Source organism: Hippichthys cyanospilos, chromosome 3 (assembly GCF_059441005.1).
Source record: "Hippichthys cyanospilos isolate Australia breed blue-spotted pipefish chromosome 3, RoL_Hcya_1.0, whole genome shotgun sequence".
In the NCBI taxonomy this organism is placed as follows: domain Eukaryota; kingdom Metazoa; phylum Chordata; class Actinopteri; order Syngnathiformes; family Syngnathidae; genus Hippichthys; species Hippichthys cyanospilos.
Window position 1 is genome coordinate 24,953,764 of NC_142371.1, and position 23,735 is coordinate 24,977,498.

At 42.4% G+C, this 23,735-nt stretch overlaps 2 protein-coding genes across 4 annotated transcripts; both read right to left on the bottom strand.

Annotated features, from left to right (window-relative positions):
• Nucleotides 1-2,931: 2,931 nt before the first annotated feature.
• Nucleotides 2,932-18,107, bottom strand: LOC148426468 (uncharacterized). 2 transcript variants are annotated; one of them, XM_088411225.1, is made up of 12 exons: nucleotides 17,990-18,107; nucleotides 12,820-16,012; nucleotides 9,444-10,175; nucleotides 8,107-8,229; nucleotides 7,939-8,015; nucleotides 6,497-6,671; nucleotides 6,198-6,303; nucleotides 6,077-6,123; nucleotides 4,775-5,226; nucleotides 4,451-4,701; nucleotides 4,210-4,371; nucleotides 2,932-3,232 (listed from the first exon to the last, which is right to left on the bottom strand). In XM_088411225.1, exons 2-12 carry the CDS (start codon nucleotides 15,893-15,895, stop codon nucleotides 3,067-3,069), a joined length of 5,367 nt encoding a protein of 1,788 aa, XP_088267351.1. In that variant the 5' UTR covers nucleotides 15,896-16,012; nucleotides 17,990-18,107; the 3' UTR covers nucleotides 2,932-3,066. The 2 variants fall into 2 exon arrangements, with proteins under 2 accessions (XP_088267351.1, XP_088267352.1); XM_088411226.1 differs by lacking the exon at nucleotides 9,444-10,175.
• A 1,231-nt stretch (nucleotides 18,108-19,338) lies between these two features.
• Nucleotides 19,339-23,654, bottom strand: LOC148426469 (farnesyl pyrophosphate synthase-like). Of its 2 annotated transcripts, XM_088410673.1 has the most exons (10): nucleotides 23,513-23,654; nucleotides 22,951-23,103; nucleotides 22,733-22,873; nucleotides 21,525-21,605; nucleotides 21,304-21,426; nucleotides 20,728-20,816; nucleotides 20,425-20,497; nucleotides 20,280-20,357; nucleotides 20,057-20,191; nucleotides 19,339-19,860 (listed from the first exon to the last, which is right to left on the bottom strand). In XM_088410673.1, exons 1-10 carry the CDS (start codon nucleotides 23,513-23,515, stop codon nucleotides 19,660-19,662), a joined length of 1,077 nt encoding a protein of 358 aa, XP_088266799.1. In that variant the 5' UTR covers nucleotides 23,516-23,654; the 3' UTR covers nucleotides 19,339-19,659. The 2 variants fall into 2 exon arrangements, with proteins under 2 accessions (XP_088266799.1, XP_088266798.1); XM_088410672.1 differs by lacking the exon at nucleotides 23,513-23,654 and having other exon boundaries at nucleotides 22,951-23,373.
• Nucleotides 23,655-23,735: the final 81 nt, after the last annotated feature.

Below are 23,735 nucleotides of genomic sequence, written 5' to 3' on the forward strand. Positions count from 1 at the left end.
TAAGTCAATGCCAGCTGAAGGAAATTTTAAAGAGGAAAAGGTAATCAATCGAGGCAATGTAATCAATACGCATGCGTAGTATTTCTTCAATAAATTCTAGGTCAAATTACCCAATTAATCGCTTAATTTTAAATAACGCAGTGCGGTTTACCCCCCAACATAAACAAATCCACTTGAAAACTCACATTTACGTTTCATCTTCTGGACAGCAGAAAAAAATGAATACATGTACAGGTGTAGTAAATTAAACTGTTGGTTTCCGGCGTCCACCTTTCAAAATGAATGTTTTCCAAAATAAAAGCTTGTCGACAGGGGTGGGTCCAATTATTTTGCATTTAAAGCGGAATTCCAGTCAAAATTTTACAATTATACTACAATTGTAGTCTGTGCTGCTCCAATAGTCTAAACATAGGATTATTATTATTGTTTGTAGAATATGAATTTTTCAGCTAAATCCACCCGCTTTTATCCATCACTGATCTTTGAGAGGCTCTCGTTTCTCCAAGCATATATGGATCCTGGCGTAAAATACACACTAAATGTTATTCACGGTTTAAAAATATAAATAAACAAAGTCATCAGTAATAATGGCAATGAAAATTGGATGCCACCTGGCTTCCCCTGCTCGGGCCAATTGTTTGACCTTTCATATGCAAGTTTGAGCCGTAGATCAGATCAACAAAAAAAAGGGGTTTATTTAGTCATTTTATCCACATTAGAGCACAACATCATACGGAGCATATTATATTGATGCCTTCCCTGCTCAGATTCAGTACAAAAAAATTGCAGAATAACAGGTTTGGTTCATACTGATAGGTTTTATTTGGTGTATTTACAAACAATCACATGCAGGTAGTGGACAGTGATAGGGACACAATTATGCCGTAGTTAATATTAGGGCACAGGGCATGTCTACGGGCTACATGACACCAGAGAGGAAAGGAGAGGAGAAGGAAGCTACCGACTACTACCCATTGTTACACTCCCACTTCACACATACTTACACACAAGTCTAGCATGTGCTTTCCCTGACATGAATATGTACTCTCACGCATTTCAGAATCCAGCGATCTGACTCAAAAAAGAGCAATAAATAGTACATCCAATAAATAAAAGCGTGCAAATAAACGCATGGCAATCATTACCTCACAATGGAGTAAGGCGGAAAAAAAAAACGTGTCAAGTGGTGTTCTAGCAAAACGGACAGATTCTTGTTAACTCGTCCATTCGACGGCAGCAACTTGAGTTATGAGCACCAGCTTAAACCTAATGCTACTGTTGCCATGGTGACAGTAATGCTACATGGCCACAGACGCGATAACAAGTGTTCCCTGATAGCTGATTTGATCAGTGAGAAATAAAAAAAATAAAGTAAAACATTACCCCATTGGTAAACATTCCATCTTCGCCTCCATATTTTTTTAAGCATCAAATAAAACAATGACTCTTTCTCAGAATAGACGGCACAAACAAACAAATGGCTGGATGACATTCTAGCCAATGAAAAAACTCTACTGTGTGTTGTACATTAACCCATGTGCAATGCCTAATCAATTCCAAACAATAATCACTAAAATAGATGATAACAAAGCAAAATACTTTGTATAAACATCACTGCCACAACATGATCACTTTCCACTACCACTGCCGCTAATATCGATGATGGGAGAAGCTTAAACATGGTAGGTTCACGGGTTCAGGGTGAATGCTAAAGCCAACAAACCAGCAGACATTATTATTATTATTCTTATTATCATCATCACCACAAACATGAGATTTGCTTGCTGCATTCAGTAAGTGTTCAAAAGTGAGGAGAGATTAATGAGCCCATGCCGGGTTGAACCAGGAGGAAATGAGTTAGCCTTAATAACTGGGTGATAATCACAGAATGCTATCGTATTTTCTCAAATAGCAACCACAAGCTGAATAGCAGAGTGGATTGAGTGTTTATTTGACAGAGTTTAATTTGAGGACTGTTTGCTAAAATAGAATTTTTAGCTCCGAGTTATATTTCATTTTGCAGTTCATTTACTGCACCACCTGAAATAAAGGAGATATTCATTTTTTGTGACTGGCAATCACTCCAGTGTGTACCCAGCCTTTTGCCCAAAGTCGGCAGGGAAATGCTCACATTAACCAAATAAAACAATAACAATAAATGTATGATCATTAACCTATTTGCTCCCATTGATGGCTATAGATGTCAAAGATCAATTTTTACTGGGTTGGCAGTGAATAAATTAGTTCCAGCGGAGGCCACTATTTGAGAAAATGCGGCAAATGCGTTGCAATGTAATATCAAGACAATACATGAAGCGCACAGGAAGGAAGATATTGGATTTCAAACACATACACTGTTGTTTGCGCATGTAACGACCACTCGACCTGCGTCGTCACTCTTTTGTGTTTAATGCATCAGTCTCTCTCTCTATTTATATATATATTTATATATAGACCTATATATTTATATGTTTTATATATATTTATGTATATTTATACAGCAGTAAAATGTCAAACACATATGAACCCGCGGAGGGTCAAAGGTGAGTAAGAGGGGTAAAAGGGCATTAAAACACACATGTACATACAGCTACAGTTCACTATGATCACGTATGCAACAAGCAGGCCTGGGAAAGTAATCCCACCTGGGCCACTGCCACGTGGCGACCAGGTGGGGGCCGCCGAGGCGACAGACCTGCCGGTGATTAAGTGCCCGTAGATCAGCGGCTGCCCGGAATAGCGGATTTCCCAGGGAGGGCGTTTAACGAGATATTTCAAATAAAGATCATGAACTGATGCCATTTTGCCCATCATAAAAGATGGATTTCAATGAACTCTCCCTTTATAGTGAAATATCCCTTTAAGAGTACTGGAACCTTGCGGGAACCACTCGCTGCGTGCCCAAGGGGGGGGGGGGGGGGGGGGGGGGGAATACACACACACACACACACACACGCACACGCATATATATATATATATATATATATATATATATATATATATATATACATATATATGATGTTTTGTTTTGCCATCATTAATTCATAGAGTCCAGCTGCGGCAGCGTCACATGATAAGCGAGGCGTAGCCAATCGGGACCAGGCCCTCTCTGTCTCCCTGACGACAGCGGATCCAGTCTTGGTCGACGCCCCCCAGGAGTATGAGCTCCTCCCCCTTGCGGAAGCTAAGCTCGGAGCCCGCTCCGGCGTGGTCGCACAGCGTACGCACGGACCTGTGGAGCGGCCCGCGCCAAGATGGAAGGCGAGCAGCGTAAGGCAAACGACCACGGCCAATGACATCATTCCAATAAGTGCCACTTGAATTTCATAGGAGGCTATAAAAATTAATGATAAAACATTAAGCTGCGGGAGGCAAGCTTTTAGTTTGTGGAGTCAATTAAAAACATTGCAAAATTTTACAAAGTTTACAAAGCGCTTGTTGGGTCACTGCTTTATGTAAACAAATATACAGTAGAATTTGATACTGTGCATAAAACAGTGGTGGATGATATTATGCCATATTAATTTTACTAAGACGCAAGCGATTAATCGGTCAAAGTCATCCAAACAACAAATATTTGCTGATTATTATGATTTACATGTACGCTAACCATTTACAGCTTTTACTGTATATACTAGTGACACTGGTGTCATTATTTACAATACATAAATCTAAACCATAATCTTGTATCCTTAAATATATATCATGACATTAGTAAAATGACAAACATTCAACAATTACTGTTATGTTCCAGTTAATTTGCTCTTAATTTAAAAAGTTTAAACAGTTGTTGTCACTGCATTAAAAAGGCATTAAATTAGATGTGTTGTTACCGGCAGAAACCCTGTGAAAACCTCACGCATCCCCTGAAGTGCTTTCACATTTGAGAACTACTAGCCGCAGTCAGATTTTAATATTTTCGAAAACAAGAAAAAAAAAGGTATTTTAGAACACTCATTGTTATTTTTTTTATATTGTAACAAAACAGATGTGTGAAGGATCAGCAAAATAAAAAGATCTAATAATTATTATTTAAATTGTCATAAACAATCTTGTTTTCCCCCAAAACATTGAAATATGACTTCCGCAATTATGCTGTGGCTGACAATGTTTTTTGTTTAAACTTATTAAAATTGATTTGCCATTAAAAAAAAAACTGAATATGACTGTATTTTGGTTGGTTGGTAACCACTGGCGACCAAAATATACCTGTGAGGTTTGTCCGTTGTCTCTGCAGTGTCAGACCCTTGTTCTGACACTGTGGGCCTTTCTTCTATTGGTTCTGGGGTCTTCCTTAAAATTGGAGCAGAAGTGCTGCTCACCAACCGGGTCAGCGCCGTGACACCAGGGGCCAACCACTGCGAGGGACGCCTGGATTGTTGCACGCATAAACAGAGATGTTACTCCTCGTTGGAAGCAAAAGCCCAAACATTTATTTACATGGACTCACCTGCTCGGTGGTGCCTGACCCTCGAGATTATTGGCGCTTTTGGAGGAGGTAGAGCCAAACAGGCGGCCCAAACTCCAGGGCGCCTGCGCAAGAGCGCTAACCGGGGCGAAGTCGCTTTCCGTCTCAACCTGCTCATCTGGCAGACTGGGCCTCCCCTCGTCCGTCTTCCCTGTAGCCAGGTTAAGTTCGGCCAGGTTCTGGCTCAGTCTGCCTCCCCACCGAATCACAGCCCCCCAACCTTGCTGGATCGCCTGTGATTTGGAAGACACATTTTAAGATCCGAAAAGCTATGGCAAGACTCGAATTTCAAAAAGAAGAGAGCACCTGTCCGGCCTGCTGAGCGAGGCTTTCCTCTCCCGTGTTTGGAGGAGGTAGTTCCCCAATCCTCTTGTCCTGGATCCACCGCAGCTGTGGACTTGTTTGGTCCACCACAGTCAGTGACCACCCCGCGTAATTGGGAGACGTTTTACCCTCATCAGCCGCCTGTTGCCCCGAACCTGTAAAATCCACCTCAGAGAGGCTTTCCATGTATCTTCCGCCTCTAATTTCCGACCGGGTCGTCTTTGTCGACTGTCCCGTATCCTGACTGGGGGGGCTGCAAATTTGTGGCGCGGGGCTCTGGGGTTCCAAGTGGTGGTGCTGGAAGAGCAGGTCGAGGTTAAACGTGAGCAGGCTGAGAGGCTGCAGCACGAGAAGCAATTCGTCAAACAGCGGCTGGCAGACGCTCAGAGACAAACGCATGAAGGAGGATGGACGGTAGTACGCATCCAACACATCTGTGAAGCAACAGAACAGATGATTATTGTATACTTAAAAACACAGTAGTGCACAAAACTCATTAAGTTTGTGAATCACACTGTAAAAAAAAAAAAAAAAAAAGGGACTTGTTGGACAGCAACAACATAATACATTTCACAGCCTCGTCAATAAAATGAAACAAAAAAAAATTAAAGTTAATGAATTTTAAATGTTGTGCTTTAAATGTAGTGCTTAAGCAATGTCTTAATTTATACCAAAAGCCCTGACAACGTCACAGCAACAACTGCAATAAGCCTATTTAGTCCAAACTCTGGTGGCAGATTCAAATGCTGCATTTGAGGAAGGTGGGAATTCAGACTTATCCCGTTCTAATTGTCCCAGTTGCGACCTCAAAGCAATTGAGGCAAACGTAAACAACAAACGTTTACTGAGAACTAGTTTTTTGTGAAGACGAGGTCCTTTTTTTCCAACTTTGCAAATCTTAGGATGTTTGAGTGCACTTTTTCTAGTCGGAGGCTGGAAAATTCCAACTTCTACCTTCCTCGTGCAGCAAGAGTAGACATTGGAGAGGCGTTTGAAAATGAAGAAGGCTCAGGACAACTTTAGGTTTGAAAACTGACCCACTTCTGGCTTTTAAGCATTTAAAATTCCTTAATGCACCATCAACTGTTTCTTCGCATATATGGTCAGTTTTCTTTTCTTTTTTCCACTCACTATTTTTTAATGATTTACTTTCCAGCAATTTTGTATCCTTTCCAGCTGTTGGTACCTTAGAACTAAAGCCTGGGATGTGTACCACGATGTCTGAGATGAAACCTTAAAAACCACAAACAGTGGTTGTATGAACAAAAATCTGAGGCTACTCACCGCTGCTAGAGTGAAGGTGAGACACCCAGAAATCAAGCTGCTTTGAACTATAAAAAAAGAGAGGTGGATTTATAGCCCCAAATAAAGAAACAATTCATATCCGTGAACAAGCAGCACTTACTTGAGTAATCCGAGGACAAACGCATTGAAGCGGTGCTTGCTCTGTTTTAGCTGTGGCAATTCGCCAACTCGAACTTGTAAATTGAACACGCCTTGTGTTTTAGGACCTGAATGATTGCAAGAAGTGGAGCAAGCAAATAAAAAACAAAATAAAAAATATATAAGAAGGGAAACATGAAAACCACTATTTTTTGTAGTCAGAGAAAATCTGTTAATTTTTTCATGGAGTCGTCTTACATGAATACACTAGAGAACTCTACATCAAATCCATAGATCAATTTCAGTAATAAATTCTCCCACCTGGCCGAGTTGAAGCCAAGACCAAGCTCCAGGCTGAATTTGGCCTCCTGCCTGCAATCAGGTCACTCTGGTGGGGTTTGAGACCGTCCGTCAGAAGGCTGTGGAGGGCGGGGCACAGGCACTGCAGCACCAGACGGCCCAGTGATGGATTTACAGTGCTGTCTCCTGATAAGGCCTGGAGATGGGAGGAGATGAGGACAATACGTTAGTACATGGAAGGAGAAAATCACACAAGATACGGCAAATTCAATGCATCGTTTGCTTTCAAGCTTTGTTGTTTTAATGACCGTTTTGTACTGCAGTCAGTAGCCACTTTTACACATAAATCACACAAAATAACCGCAACTAACTGTTGCAAAGAATGCAGCAAAGGGATTGCGTGCTTTCACAAGTTTTTGGCAGAATGGATTCTGAAGACTACAAAAGCATTACCGTAGGGCAATTTGTAGAAAAATGCATGCATTCAAGCTAATTGGAAAAAGCTTCATCATGCAACAAGATGAGGAGTGGTGGAACATATTAGACTGTCTCAGGTCTCAGGCCGGCCCATGAGGAGTGAATATCCGCATCTAAATGACAGCTATTGAAATTCATTGGGATTCAATCGGCATCAGCCTGAAAAAAAATCTGTATTAGTCAAGCCCTACTTAAACTCCTGTCAAATCTATGTCTGATTTATTCAATTAGAACTATATTTGTAGTGCTTTCTTTCTGCATATTTTATTCTAGTTTAGGTCCAAAAGATATATTGTGTAGCATCATCTTTTTTATTTCTGGTTCATCTGCAAGAAAATTGTGTTACTAATGACAATGTGCATCTGTATAAAAGTTAACAAAATAAAGACACACCACACTTAAAAAATAAGTTAATTCATGTTCCAATTAATTTATTCTTAATTTGAAATGATAAATGTACTGTTCCCGTCATGGCACTAAAAGCCATTAAGATGACATTTGCAGAAACCTACCTAAAAGTGTCATCACCCACCCCTAAGTGGGTCTCATACCCCCATTTAAGAACCGCTGCAATAGAGAATGCAATTTACCTCATGAAGAAGAAACTGAAGGGAGAAATCCCCAGAAATGACCAAGAAATGAAAGACGCTTTAGATACTATAAAATCTGGAATTCTGAATTTTTTTTGACCCAAATCCTTTCAATACACAGTACGACAAAAACAAAGAAATTTATCATAACATTCCACTACTGTAGGAGGGGACTGTATCGCATGTAGTTAGATTTGATTTTCTCTAGTAGGCCTTTTATTTGTTTTTGCACAACCGGATTTTCGGGCGTTAGATGTTTGGTTTTATAATATGCGGCAATATTTGAAAAAGTGTCATACTCCGATTGGCAATGGACTGTATTTGAATGTTCAAATGCATTGTAGAATTGCTAATTAAAAAGTGGAAAATAGAGGGAAAAAAAATTTAGAAGTTGACCTTTTGAACCACCGTCCGAGAAGAACTGAACTGGGCCAAGATAGCTTCCACCGCCACGCTGACCGCACTGACAAGAGCTGGAGCATAAAGAAAAACAGTCCACAATTAAAACAAAAAGACTTAAAACTGCTTTGCAGGACAACCACAAAAAAAATGCAAAACTAATACCTCTCTTTTCCAGCAGGTGCAGAGAGGAAAGGCGGTGTCCTCTGATCGAATGCGCCACATTTTCGCCCATCCAGGATGCGTCACCTCTCTGCACAGCTCCGGCAAATGACACACTGCGAACAGCTGGCGGTGGCAGCAGTAACAAAAAAAAAAAAAAAAAAAATCAAAAAGAGGGATGACATAGAGGAATAAAAACGGATACTAACGAGCGCAAAAGAAGCCATGGTGAAGCGGAATTTCTTAACTAAAAATGTTAGTAGGTGCAAACAGCGATGAGGAGAAGGCAGAAAATAAGCAGATGGTACTACGGATGATTAGAAAAAGAAGTGAGTCATAGCGTTGGATATGACTGGGAGTTGACCATTATACGGTTCTTCTATTTTGCTGCATAAAATGTATGCATTAGATTCAAACAATGTTTTCACAAGAACTAGGATCATAGGAAAATAACTTGAGAATTTGTTCAAACCAGGGCTGCAGTTAAGTCAACCATTATTGAGTCAAAGTCAAGTTTAAATGAAGAAACCTTACAACACAAAATACTATTTTCAGGACCACAAAGTTACAAAAAAAAAAAAAAAATTGATAGCCAAATTATTATTTATGGCTCGACTTCTGGCTGGGGGATCAGGGAACAACAAATCATGGGTCATCTGTTTTTTTTTTTTTTTTTTTAGGTTATGGGCAATTACACTTACATTAAGTACCTGCACCTGTGTTTACCAGGAGCTCTGGCTCTGTTATAGCTGCGTCTAGCATAAATTAAGTTTCTAGTAGTGCTGCTTATAGTATGGCGTGATAGACATAAATGACTGCACACTTTGATGCTGATCGCCTGAAACATTTGCCGTTCCTGTTAACTTCTTACTTAACAATTAATACTGACTCCAACGTGCCCTTTCTGCAGATTTTTTGTATTTATATTTTTGTGTAAATGTCTAAAACCTAATGTTTCAAAAAGGAAGAGTCATCTACTAAGCACAGAGTCAAATTTAAGTAAAAAAGAAACATTTATACAAGTTGGTCATTCATAATATGTGGAAAAGTTGTTTATGGTTTAAATACTCAATATGCAATTCAAATTTTCTGAGGATACCCGAATGCAATAAAGACTGGATAGCTGCAGCCCTTATTAAAAGAATCAAGGAGTGTAAGTCAAGTCAAAAAAAAAATGTTGCAGCGCTACAGCCCTGGTATAAAGATAAAGCTCTTTTTCCTCATCTTTAAAAAGGACCTGCAGCATGAGATGACACACTGATATTGTTTAACATTGATTCCAATCATGGATCATACAGAGAGACAAATAAAAGGCAGAAGAAGAGAAAGAGAGATCTTACTGGCCACGCGCGGCTGTCGAGAAGCCTGGTAGAGTTTTGGGGGTAGAGGGGGAGCACAGAGGGGTATTGCGGTATATAGGTGAGGATAGCAGAGGGGAGCGGTGAGGGCAGGGAGCGTGTGCGAGCGAGGAAAAAGGGGCGAGGTGAGGCCGGAGCCCGCCGCGCCTGGAGGGAGCGTCCCAGAGCGCCGGGGAGGCGAGAGAGCTCCGATGGGGGAAAGGCGAGGGGGGGATCCCCCGTGCAGTGGGCAATGCTTGGAGCGGTGCAGGTAATAGGTAGGCAGAGGGGGAAGCTCTTTGGACGTCCTGGTGTCATTAGCGTTACGGTGCGTATGTTTTATTTGACCACACGGATGCATCATCATGACATCTATGTTTTTATACGGGGTGGTGCATTTAGGAGCATCCGCAGCAAGGCTGTCTGCACAACCCAGCTTGTCACTGCAGTAGAGAGAGTCCAAATTACACTGGGAGTCCAACGTGGCGTCTATTCTGTTATAGCTTGAAATTTGCTCCCCATTGTTGGGAGAAGTCAAATCAGGCCTGGACTGGCTGCTAAACACAGCGTCAGCATGAGCCCACCGCGGTTCTCCCTGCATGTCTGAGGACTCTCTTACAACTTGGCCGCGCGACCGAGAATTTATATTGAAGTGGTCCTGTTGATAGGAAAAAGGGACAGTGTGGAGGAAGTAGGGCTGGGGAGGCTGGGTGAGGGACAGTGGGGGAGACGAAACTGCTTATTGGAAAGGTGCAGGAGGCATAGGCAGAGCAGTGTGGACAAACGATGGGAACATCACAATGGGATTGGAAAGGTCAGAAGAAAAAAAGTGGTAAAGAAATGGGAAGGAGAGAGATGCATAGAATGTTAGTGTCTGTTGGGAGAAAAGTGCACACTTATGAGCGTATCAGCAGAAAGACATACATGAAGGAATACAGTACTTCCTTTCAACTGTTACAATGATCACGAAAAACAGTAAACTGGCATTTAGGTTGGTTGGAAAGACAAATGATGGCAAAAATAAAACCAGAACGAGACCACGTGTTAAGAATGAAGCTACAACTTTCTGTTTCACTTTCGTATTTTGCAGGAATAAAATCGAAGCGAATCTTCTTGGTAACTTTTAGGATAAATTTGATATATCGTTGAAGATATATTTGATCATTTTGTTACCTGCTCTTTTTCCATCTACAGGTACTTGCATTTAAATTTCCTCAGCCCACGCCAATGTCACGCACACGCTGAGTCAGCCGTGAGATAGCAAACCTCTCGAGTACACGTCCCGAAGAAGCTTTAGTCAATGACGCTAAAATGAACAGTTTAATTCTACTCATTGACAATCAGTATGAATATAAGTAACATAAAGTTCAACAAAATGTCATCTGGACTCGTTTGTAAATACGTAATGCTTCCTGTTTTTTGGATAAGGTTGTCAGTAATTGGTTTATCTTATAAGCCCCGCCTCTCACAAATCTTAAAGGTATACCCTTATTAAAATGTAAACGTATTTCGAGGTAGTATGTTGCAAATTAGCCTTACATTCATTGCTGACCGTTCAAACGATTCAGTAATTGTTATGGACAACATTAGTTAGAATAATTGAAATAAACTTTCTTTTATCTCCACAAGCTTTATAGTTTCTATTTCGCTTCTAGCTGCTGCAGCACCACTGATATGTGTAACCTGACCCAAGCTATCTGTCTCAATGGGGAGAAAGAGAGAGGATACAAGGAAAGTGATTTCCCAGAAAATGATGGATGTAAAACAGATAGATAACCAGATAACATAATTTTTTTTTTTTTTTTTTTTTTAAAGACAGGTAATCCATATCTGGTGAGCTCATTCGAGAACTTTCCACCTTCTCCCTTGCTTGGCCAAGAGAGGCAATGAATAATTCAATGAGGCGGTGGTGACATCATATTCTGATAACCAGGAATACTGGCTGGAGACTTTCCAACCTTCTGCTCATATTACCTCCAGTATGCGCCTCCCTTTCACACACACAGTCATCCCTCACAGTTTGTCCCCTCATTATCTTTAAGCATTGTGCATCATGCTATTCTGTGACTCATGCTCGTCCTCCATTTTGCCACTACCGTTCATAACTGTGTCCGTAACTGTTACTTTAATTTGTGTCACACTGTTCTATTATCAGTGCATTTCAAAGTTAGTAAATAACCTGATCTGGATAAAGATGAGTCAAGAAATGAACTATAATGTAAATTGGCACCGTGTGAAATACAGTGAATTAACTTTTTGTGTGAATAGTTCTGCCTTGCAGACCAGCGATTTCAGGTAAAAATCTCATCACGTCCTGGACTAGACTGTGTGGAGTTTGCATGTTCTGCAACATGCTGGATGAACTCATTCCCTGCTATCCAGGTTACAATAGATCTATTACACATACTGTATAGCTGTCAATGGCAGTGAATTATTCGCTTATTCACACTGTCAGTCCGGATAAAAAGGCTTTTTTTCATATCTACATCTATCAAAGGCACTGAATGAGTTAATTTAAAACGCTAAGATGAGTTTTGAACTCATATCCTTAGAACTGTGATGTAGACAGGCAAGGCAATTTATGATGTAGCTCTGTCAAATACGCAGCCTTTCAGGTCATAAATACATAGCAATCAAGTAAAAAAAACTGTAAGGATATTGGTAACATGTTTTTTTGTGCATGTCACCATGTATGCTTACACGGCTGCATGGCAGTAATACCATCAAAATGGTAAACAGAGAACCCTGCATTGTCATAGTATCTGTTAGGGCTGCATGATTATGGCCAAAAAAATAATCACGAATATTTTGGTCAACATTGAAATCACGATTATTCATCATGTTTGGTCAAACATGTCTATTTATTGCCATATTTTTTAAGCAAGCAGTATATAATCAAGGCTTCAAGGTTCGATACTTGATACTCGATACCTTTCCAAGACATGGCAACATTTTGGGACACAGGGTAACACAGCTTACTTACTTGCTGAATGTAAACCAATGGAAAAAAAGCACATTTTAATTTGCTTTTAAGCTAATTTTAATCAATTAGCAGTCAAAACGTAATTTTTGGCCAATTTTAAACCAAATGTATTCCAATTTTTTGTGGATTTTTCAAAATGGGTCTCAATTGACAGCTAGCACGGTATATATTAGTGAGAAACATTGCCCCCTGGTGGTAGGATGACAACGTGCTTGTTTTGACTTGTAATGAAAAAAAAAGTGCTTGACTTTTTAAATGTTAATGTCGCCAAGGATGAGTTTAATTAATCGTGGCAGCCAATTTCGTGATCACGATTAAAAGTTTTTTCTCACCGCAATTGTGTACTCATACTCCTTAAGTATAAGCTTGTACAGAATCATGAAAAAGACTTCTCACCACTGGTTCTTGCCTCAAGTGTCCTCCCTCCATCGGCTTGTCCTCGCACCTCCGCCTCCTCTTCTTCCCGCCTTTCCGTGTTCTCCTTCCTCATCACATCTTCGCGCTCCCAGTCCTTGCCAGTCGTCCACAGGCTGCTGTCGCTGAGCGAGCAGCCCAACTTGTCACCTCTTCCGCTCTCCTCGTCCGCCCTCTGCAGCATCTCCTTCAGTGCCGCCATGGAGGTTAAGGCTGGGGGCGGCTGCATGAACAGCGCCTGGGCCTGAGATGTGTACTCCCACTGGCTGCCTCCACTGCCCTCCTTCTCCCGTCTCCACTTCAGATTGTACAGTATGTCCGGATCTGGGGTCATGACTGAGGGGTCGGGATCCGGGTCTGTGATTACCTTTGTAGTAGGGGCACTGCTTTTGTTGCGGTAACGAAGCTCTTTGAAGCTGGTGACCTTTGGAACCGGGGAGCTCTTCTTTGCCGTTTCCACATGAGATTTTCTTAATTGAGTGGGTTGTGGTGGGATGTCGGCCTCGGGTGTGAATGCTATGAGCCAATCAAAGCGCTCCGGCCGTGCGGAGTTGGCAAGGAGGGTGCTGACTCTAAGCGGTGGCACGCTGGGTGGGATTGGGGGTAAAGGTCGTGGTGGAGGAGGAGGAGGAGGGGAATCTAGTGCCTCACCTTGGTAATTGCGGGACTCAAAGCTTAAGTTTTTGGCTTTGGTGTCTTGCGTGTTACTTAAGGTGGTGCTGTAGTAAATGTCCGATGCCAGACTGCTGCTCTTTTTCCGCCTTCGAGCCATCTCTGAGAATGAAGTGGTTCTCTGGACCTCTTTACCATCTCCTGTCTTCCCCTCCCTGGGAATGTCTGCTCTTCCATCCGCAGGTGACTTGCCTCGGCGACTAGATCTGTCTTCTTCTTCTATTTTAGGATCACACTCCTTGTAGTCTTCCTGCAACCTGAAACCCCCACTTTCCTCCTCTATCACCCCCACGCAGTCACCGAGTTCTGGGCTCAATTTGAGCAGCTCAGCTTGGGTCAACCCTGCGAGCATCAGCAGCTTACGAATCTCCATATCCAGAGCGTGAAAGGAAGGTGGAGGCGGCAGTGCCGGTGGCGATGGTGGGGCTAGACCTGCAGGGGGCAGGGAAGAGGATATAACCGGTGGAGGAGGCAAAGGTGGTGGGCGTGTGGTAGGAGGCGGCAAGGACAGGGGAGTCTTTTCCCGCTCCGCTTGAAGAGCAGCGAGGCGTTGGGCCTCCTTCCTGGCCAAGTGTCTCCTGCGAGGCGGAGGAATGGGAGGAGTTGGCGTGGGGATTGATGGAGAGGAGGCAGTGTAAAGGGTTAGGTACTGGACAGGTTTGGAGGCGGGGAGCGGAGGGATTGACGGTGGAGATGGGAGCAAAGGTTTCTCGCAGCGAAAGGTGGTGAATGTAGGAGAGGAAGAGTTGGGCGAGAAGGTAGACAAGGTGGGCGAGGTGGACACGGCCATGGAGGTAGTCTCCCGGCTGATGTTGATGTAGGTGTGGAGGTCGGAGTTGACGCTGGCATGACGGACCGGAGGTTTCGGTGGACGAGGTGGAGGCTCTGCCGGGGAAGCGGTGAGGGAGTCCGGAGCGACAGGATCGTCGCAATCCGACGGAGCAGTCAGATCTACGCCGGCGTCAGAGAACTCTTGAGATTCTCCCATGAATCCCTCACCACTTTTGTACAGTTTCCAGCCCATGTCGACATTGCCCATTTCATCCATGATGTCAGAAAGATCCTGCTCATCCAGATCACTAAGATCAAACCCCTTTTCATGGAGTCTGGCGACATAGGCCAGTTTGATTTCCCGGTTGACTTTCTCCAAGCGATCCAAGTGGTCCAAGCGATCTCTCAAGACATCCCAATTCTGTTCACCCTCCAAATCCCAGCGAGCCACTTGGATCACCTGACTGAAACGTTCCATTTTTCCAAACTCTCCGACTGATTCCAGGAAGTCGAGCAAACCTAGCTTGGTGACTTCTGGATCATCTTTGACCCCCAAGTAGTCGGGAGAAGGGGTGTCCAGGGCTGAGGGGTAACCTTCATCCGGGGACGAAATGGGGGTGCGCGAGGTCAAAGTGAAGGGAACGCGACTGATCGGTAAGGAAGGGAGCGAACGCGCAGGTGGCTGACATTGCGGAGAAGACTCTTTGATTGACACGGATAAAGGATCTTGGTGTTGGGGAGTGTATTGATCCGCACAGTCAGATTCTAGATCGGAGCAGGAGCTAATGGAAGTGGAGGACGAGGAGGTAGAGGAGGAGAGCGAGAACTCCAGCAGGGAGGGAGGGCAGTCGCAGCACGAGGGCACCAGGGTGTCATCATCGTCCTCGTCGTCACGGTCGCCGTCGTCATCGTCCTCATCATCAATATCGATGTCCCCGCTGCTGCTTTCGTCGTCCTCTTCCTCAGATTTCACATCTTTCTTGTCATCCACATCGGCTTTTTCTACAACGTCTTGATTGGAGGCGGGTTGAGGAGGAGGCTCCGGCTTTTCTTGAGAAGGGGACCGAGGATGCTCCTTGGCCCCTGTCCCGTTTTTTCTCTGGGGCACAACGACCGGGGGCGGAGGAGGGAGCTGCAGTTGGTGCCTGAGAGAAACGGTGTTGTTGTTGTTGTGGTTATGGTTGAACATGCTGTTGTTGTCCTGCGGCGAGCGGCCATCACAACACAAGCACGGCAGGCTGGGCTCGTTGCAGTTGGGGTCGAGAGGGAGAACGGAAGGAGCCGGAGGAAGGAGACGTGAGGCTTTGGTCGCCGCCGCCACTGTACGAACAGTTCTGGGTTTGGGCTTAGCTGATTTAATGGGGGCGGGGCTCTGTTTCTGTGAGCCAAACCTGCTTTGGATAAGCGGCGCTCGAGGCTGCGCCGTTGGCCTGCTTCTGGGTGGAGCGACTGGAGCTTTGGTTACCCGCCTGGGGGAGGACGAGGTGATGGTGTTCATATTTTTGTCCTCCTTCTGAGCACCACGAGACTTTGGTCCGACGACGGTTGCCGCTCGCCTGCTGACGTCGAAACGCCGCGGCTTGCCGGGCTGAGCGGAGCAGCCGGAGGATTGCATTGTGATAATTGGATTTCCTTTTGAGATGAGATTGTTTGGTTTTATTGTAATGAACGCGGGGCCAAGCCAAACTATGATGTGGTGTGACAATCACATGTTGGATTGACTTGCCAGGCCCTGAAACATCAAAGGAAACATGGTGAATTTTGATGATGTGCAATATATGATTTTTTTTTTTTACATCGCTCGTTTGAAGTGAATGGGACACTGTGTAAAGGTTTGACAGTTTTTCATTGCAGACAGCAGGAGGTGCTGCATTATCCACTGTCCGTATCTATAACAAACATGGCAGCCTCCGGAGAAGTGCCACCCCCCCCATGTAATATCATTTAATAATAACTACACCTACGATTATATTTAAAACATACTGTTTGTCACTAAGAACATATTTATTTGCAAGTTTTTGAAATTTATAATCGTTTAATTTATTCCTTTTCAATGAAAAGCGGTCTAATTTTTACACAGTGTCCCTTTAAAGCATTCATCTAGACCCGGAAGTAACGTATTGCTTATCCACCATATACATGAGCATTTCATGCACCCACCATTCCATATAATTTATTGGCAAAACTTAATTTATATCATTTATGAAGAAAAATTTTAACTCACAAGTCCTCGTTACAGTATAATGGATTGAAATTGTTTGATCATATATATTTTTAAAATTAATTGGCACTTGAAAGATAAAATTTAGCATACCCACTCATACAGATTCAGTAACTTACACAAAGTGTGGAACACTCGTATCATGTTAAAATGAGGAAGAACAGAATTGTGGTTAAGGACCAAAAGCTGCATTCAAATGACTTTTAACTCATTCAATGACAAGGATGTATTTTTATGTTTTTTGTTTTTTTTCAGAGTCTAGACTAGACATTCAATCCCAGAGACTTAAGTATTAAATCGATACTTAATGATCGGAAATTATTGTCCATAACGTACTTAAGTATTGATTTACTACTTCATTATCTGGGATTTAATGCCCGGACTCTTAAAAAAAAGTGAAAATACGTCCCTGGCATTGAATGAATTAATTACATGTTTTCTTGCGTCTTTTGATTTTTTTTCTTTTAATGTTTTTCTTCTGTCTCAAATAGTTTGCCTTTTCTATATTCAAACAGCAGTATAGGTTATGGTACAAGCCAGCAAATTTTCATGGAATTCAAATCGAGAATCTGGCTTCAAAATACTCCGTTTTGGTTGACACTTCAAAAATATGTTTCCTATTATGGATTCCACTTCCATCAACATTGCACTGCAATATACTGAGTGAAATTTCTCATATTTTGGTTTTTAGGGTGTTGTAAATGTTACTTAATGTTATATCTTGTGAATTACAATCATTTCATATTACAATACTAATAAAATACCACTCATCATCGTCATCATCTGTTCAGCCTGCTCACTGCTGTTGCTGCCTGTCTCCATCTGGGCATCCACCCTCACCAGCTCATAATGAATATGAATAAGGTTTTTTTTTTTTCTTTGAAAGGAAGAAAAGAAAAACACAGCATCCCTTAAAGCTATGGAGAGCTGCTTTCTTTAAGTGGAGCATGAAAATCAGGCAGCACCAGTGAGGCTGCATGAGAGGAAGGCTATTGCTCATTGCTGCACTGTGCCCTTTCACGTCACTGGAATATAAATCACACTCACGTCTCATTTTTGATTGTCATGTCGATAAGGCGCCCCCCCCAAAAAAAACAAGCTCCTTGGAAAATAGGACGTAATGACATGTAATTTGACTCTGCTGACTGTGTACAGTATTGAGCCTGCATTTATTGATCTTATAGACATGATGGAGACTGGGAGGAAGAAGAGGGAGGAGGGAGAGATGGAGGGAGGTGGGGTAACATCCGCATCGCCCTAAAATGAAGGCCAATCCGCTTGTATCTGAGCACGAATTCCTCTGTATTCCATTGTACTCTCAAAAAAAAATGTATATTTACATTATGACCGTAAGGTGTCAAGCCATCGTTTTAAAGCTGAAGCTGCGAGACGTGAGAGTGGGACGATTCAAACGGCAGATCATACTGATATTTCAAATACACTTGATGCAAATAACGTATCATTAAGGCGATGGAATTGAGAACTCACGTCAAGTGAGAAGGCGTCCATCTCGGTCGTTCCAGTCAGTGTCGGAGTGGCTCCGGACGCGAAGAGCCTCCCGTTCCTCTCGCGAGCGTCGAGACTCCGCGGACAGCTACGACCGAAAGAGGTTGCTTGGATAGGAGGGGGGAAGGAGGGTTCGATCACGTGGTCGGTACTGCTCTCCCCTATGTCACGTGACTCCCGCAAGGGCGTAGCGGTCCGTGGAGGATCGGCGCCGGCACCAAGCATCACCAGATTCACTACCCCTTGCCAGACCGCACCCCTTTAACTTGTCTTGTCATAAAATCGCTTTCTAGTTGAAATGAATACTTTATAATCCCCCTACTGGATGGATTTCATTACAGCGTAATTGCAACCACTTGCATACTTTTAATATTTAATTTTAAGAAGCAGGTTCGTTTAAGGGCAACACAGTACTTGTTTTAACCACGTCTGTAGAAACGTTCACAGGTTCTGACGTCGAATTGGCTATTGGCATTGTATATGGTGTTTGCATCCTTCAGTTTAACGCATGCTTAGGTGGGTTTACCTTCAGGTGACCTATTTGTTATTAATTGTAATAATATAAACGGCCTGGAAGCAATAGCTTCCAGCTAATTGAAAGCCTGACAAAGTTTTACAGTGGTTTAGTGCAGTGGTTCTCAAAATTCAAAAGCAAATTTATTCAATCAGCTTCAATGAAAAGAGATTCAGATTTTGTTTTGGGATATCAAAACGTGAAAACTGAGTTCTTTCAGATAACAGCATATCTAATTAAATGCTTTTTAATGCCGTTATAAGAGTACATCATTCTTTTCAAATTAAGAGTAATTGAATTGGAATATGAAGCAACTCTTTGGTAAACTCTTTTGCAAAACGTTTTATCCCTTCATTTGAGGGTTAGCAAAGATTAATAGCAACACAATTTCCCATCGAAAAAAAAACAACCTGATGCTTGATCTAGTTTCTAGAATTGCTGAAAAATATATACTTACAGATACCACTACAATTTTGGTTCAAAAGTTTAATAAATCAGACAAGGATACAACAGCCCTTTAGTTTTAAGTCTTTTTTTTTTCTTCCACCCAAAATTTGTGCTGAATTTGGGGCAGTTAGCTGAAAAAACAAACTAACAAAAAAAGCACATCTTTCTCAATTTTATGTTTGAATCTGGTCCCAGTCCAACATTTAGGACGAGTTTTATGTATGAAAACGAGTGTGAATGTTTTAATGTGCCCTGCGGTGTACCCCACCTCTTGCCTGAGGTCAGCTATGATATGCTCTTGAGAACCCACGATTCAAATAGAAAATAGCTGCTGGAGGTTCTTTTCAGGATGCATTAAAACAGCAGCATGTCGGTGCAAAGACTAGAATCATATATCTGGTCTTTTGTTATTTATTAGAGGCAATAAACAACCAGTCTAGGGCAGCCTCTACTTACAGCAGCAGATATAAAAATATAGAATTAAGAGAGCAAGTCTGCCTGAATGAATAGCTGTCATACAGTATAGCAAAATTCATGCATCTATAAATCACAAATCTCTGTGAAACTCTGCAGCATAAAATGACTGGGGAATGCTGCAATAAATAGATAAGAAGCTGAAGTGTGAATGGAACTAAAGCACTTTCTCCACTTCGGGCAACTCAAGTCTTTCAACATCGTCTCATGTTTCTCTTCACTTGTTCCTCTTGTAAATCTTCTTGGCAAAATTGAGGAAAACGGCGTGAGGAAGGTTCTGAGCGTGACGCGCGATGAGCTTCTGCAAACGCTGGTAGCTCTCGTCTTCATACTTGCGGTAGAGGCTTGGCATCTGCAGGGCATTGTACAGCGCTTTGACCTTTTTCACGCTGGCGTCATCGTGCCGCCCGTAACATGCCTGAGAGGGAGAGCGGATACAATTTTTTAGCCAGTCGAGGAGGCCCAAAAAGGTCATCTTAGCTACCTTTTCATTTATTTATTTAGTTCAGCTGTAGAGAGAGCCGTGCTTCTTTTGGGTTAACACATTTATGGTTTTTCTCATTTCCACAAACACACAATAGAAAACAATGGAAAATTCATGCATTGGAACCCACCTCTAGCTCTGTTTTCTGTTCAGGGCTTAGGAGCTCCATCGCCGTGACGACCAGCCAACTGCACTTGTTATCCTGGATATCCGTGCCGATCTTTCCCGTCACACCAGGGTCTCCGTAACAATCTAGGTAGTCGTCCTACATGTGGAGCACATAACAGTTTGTTTCAGTTTAAAAAAAAAAATAAAATAAAAAAAGGAATAACAATAATACCATAAAGCCTCACCTGGATTTGAAAAAATTCTCCCATCTCCAGGAGGATGAGTTTGGCATTTTTATGCTCCTCGTCGTCCGTGATTCCAGCCTATGAGGATGTGATAAAAATGGTTCAGGAAAAGTTTGGGCATTTATTTAACTGCAGAGTTACTTACCATGTACATTGCTGCTGCCACTGGGAGGTAGAAGGAGTAGAAGGCAGTCTTATACTTCACAATAGCTTTGTACCTGAAAGAGGAAAATACTTTCAAAACATTGAACGATAGTAGTGTTTCCCAACCTTTATCAAAGACAAATTTGACACCATTTGTAAACACTGAAATAATGAACTTGTCTCAATTTACTCGTGAATTCAGTGTGAAATCTGTACCCCAAAAAACAAATGATCAGAATTATCAGGAATAGCATTTGGGAATCACTGCTTTCGTACTGTAATTTCCGTCATGTCTTCTACTTGCCTCTCCATGGTGAATCTGTTGAGATCAATGTGACCAGGGGGCGCGGTCATGAGGTCTAGAGCTTGACCCAGTTCTGTTTGGAAGGAGGTCTGCAACAAAAAAAATGTCGTGAAATCCTATTGTGCAACCTGTACATCTATTCATTTTCTATACTCTTTGTCCAAAGTAGGATCGTGGGTGAACTGGAGCTATTGACTTTGGGCAAGAGCCAGGGTACATCCTGGATTGGTCATGAGCTGGGGTTTTAATACATTTTAATAGTACGAGTATAATATAGAATATAGAATTACAGTTTTTTAGGAGTAGGTATTATTAAAATTATGCCTATACTCATAATGTTGGAAAAAAAAAACTATTCTCAAAGCATTGTGATATATTTTGTCATATGAATTAATTCTCATAACATTTAAAAACACTAGCCAATTTAGACTCTTGAAAATGACACGTATATTTTGAAATGTGGGAAGAAGCCTGGACACAGGACCTTTTCACTAAGAGACAGATGTGCTGACCACAAGTCCATCATGCCAGTCCTGCATCCTTTCCAATATATTCAAATACAAAATCTAGAAATACCTCGGTGAATAGCTCGAGTAGGTGGACATAGTAGGGCTGGTTCCTGCAGTGTCTGCGGAGCAGCCTGTAAATGGAGCCTTCCAACAGGAAGGCATCATTGATGGCATCCAAACCAATGCCCTCCTTAAAAAAAAAACAAACAAAAAAAAGATTTTTTTTTTTTTTTTAATTGAGGAACATCTCCACAAAAACAAATCGTTTCCAAATGGATCATGCCTCACCTTCTTGTACCAGCAGGGCTGTCCTCTGCGAGTCACAGATGCATCCATGATATCATCAGCAACAAGGAAGAAGGCTTGAAGCTACAAACAACACCCGCAGAGCCAAAAAGTGTTAAGGCAGTGTGACACATCAGGTGTGAAACTGATACTCTGAGTACTCAGCCACATCTTAATCAGCTTAGATGGACAAAGAAGATCAAATCGGTGAAGTTTCGAGGTCGGTTCATTTTAAAACCCATGGGTAGATTTTTTTTTTTCATTTCAATTACATCGACAGACAAGATTTACATAAGCTTGATAGTAAGAACTGACAACAACATGTCAACAACTTTGTGCTTTTGTTAGACAAAATGTTTGCTATCTCTTTTTATTAAGCCCCTATACTCCTGAGGGGCAAATGTTTGTGAGCATCATCGAAGGTATCGGTTGTTGCATTCTCATCAGTGTTCGTTCAAATGGAGGACCAAAAAGGGACTTCATTCTCGCATCACTATTTGTAACATAGCAGTTAGGAGGAAAGGCCCTCGTACAGCCCCTTACCAATCGTGCAAGAGTAAATACACGCCGACCTTATCTAAGGAGAATTTCATGTTTTTTACTTTCATTTTCAATCCGGGTTGGGGAGAAGGGATTGTCCACCGAATCTGTCAAACAAAGAGCATCATTTGCTTTATTAGTTATAATGGTTTTCTGTAGAAAATATCAAAGTGGAGAAAATGTGTGTTTGGAGAGTTGGACAATGAATGATGAAGTACAGAATTTACCCTGAACAGTTATTATGAAAGGGAGCGATTTGATAGAAGAAACTGTTATTACTGTGTGTAGTTGCTTTACATGTCTTTTGCTTTGTTGGCTCTCCAGTTCATTTTGATGTCATTAAAACGCCTGTTTTTGGCTTTACTTCACTCTGCCTCCAACTGCCATTACAGATTGCTACAACGTTCATGCATTGTTATCATTTCATCAAGGCCGGTTGGCTCGATGTCATGAAGGGGGCGCAGCCGCCAGTGTGTGAAAGTTCAGTCAACGAGAAATTTCACTTCTTGATTAGAAAAGTTAGTAAACAAAAAAACTCGTTTCATTAGAAACAATGTGCTAAATGTAATTTACATGAGTATATTACACTGAAAAGTTTTAAAATACCAATATTTGGGCCCTTTATATCGCAAGTCGAGGCTCCAATAACGTATATTGAGGACACGACTTACCAATTCAATACACCATCCGACCACCAGAGCCCGCTGCACGTCGTCCTGCGTAAGCTTGGTCGGTGGGACAAGCTCGCGCAAGGAGCCAATCACAGAGAGGCCACGGTTCCTTTTGCCACCTGGAGTATTGTAGTGCAAAACCTGGCAAACAAACACGACATTAGTTAACGCTCATTAGACGTACCGAGTCGTTGGTGACATTACAGCCACCGAGTCACCTTTTTAAGCCGGTTCTGGGCGTCGAGTAGTACGGGGTCCGTTAAATCCTGCTCTGTCAGCTCCCGCACCAGCTCCTCGAACTGGGCTTCGAACAGCCCAGGGTCCGAGAGCAGAGCCTTTTTGCTTTGCGACCCATTGCAGGTGCTGTCTCCCTGGACAGACGACAGCAGAGACGCTCGGTGTTGTACTTGAAGCGACGTCGCGTTCGGCTGCACGATTCGAACCATTTTCGGGACTTTCATAGGCAAACGCAAGAGGTGCCTCATCCCAAACTAACATCCGAATGCCTGTCCTTTCCAGTGAGAAATATAATCATTCGACATTCATTCCTTGGATTCGACCAAGCGGTGCATGAAATTAGTTAGCTTTTAGCAAACAGAGCAAGGATAAACACACATTGCTATTTTTAGCTAGCAGCTTCCCTTGTCATAACATGTAGCGTTGGCTGACGTTAGCTGGCATCGTTTACCTTTAAACTGCCTGTCAGCAACGCGAGTAGTATTTAAAGTTAATACTCACAAAAACCATATTTGTATTCATCACATTTGCCCTTTATCTTACCATATTTCTTTTGTGCTCGTCTTCCAAACTGAATGATAGAACAGTGCAAAGTTGCGTCCCGTTGGATTTTTCGATTTATAATCAAACTGAGGACCGTGAACGTATCTTGAAATCAGGATGTGGAGATTGTAGTTCCGATGACAATAACGCCTCTTTTATTTGGAAGCCGCAAAACTAAATCTCCCATCATTCCTTGCGCCGGTGGTTGCGGGCGGGGATTACG

Bases quoted from the DNA above. Each gene is read 5' to 3' on its own strand.
- LOC148426468 (XM_088411225.1), bottom strand. From the start codon at position 15,895: ATGCAATCCTCCGGCTGCTCCGCTCAGCCCGGCAAGCCGCGGCGTTTC. The intron at 8,016-8,106 runs GTATTAGTTTTG...TTTATGCTCCAG, and splicing joins GCACCTGCTGGAAAAGAGAG to CTCTTGTCAGTGCGGTCAGC. The intron at 6,672-7,938 runs GTCAACTTCTAA...TCCCATCTCCAG, and splicing joins CTCGGACGGTGGTTCAAAAG to GCCTTATCAGGAGACAGCAC.
- LOC148426469 (XM_088410672.1), bottom strand. From the start codon at position 23,217: ATGAGGCACCTCTTGCGTTTGCCTATGAAAGTCCCGAAAATGGTTCGA. The intron at 21,427-21,524 runs GTGAGGCATGAT...TTTTTTTTTAAG, and splicing joins AGCCCTGCTGGTACAAGAAG to GAGGGCATTGGTTTGGATGC. The intron at 20,498-20,727 runs GCAAGTAGAAGA...TTCCTCTTTCAG, and splicing joins AACAGATTCACCATGGAGAG to GTACAAAGCTATTGTGAAGT.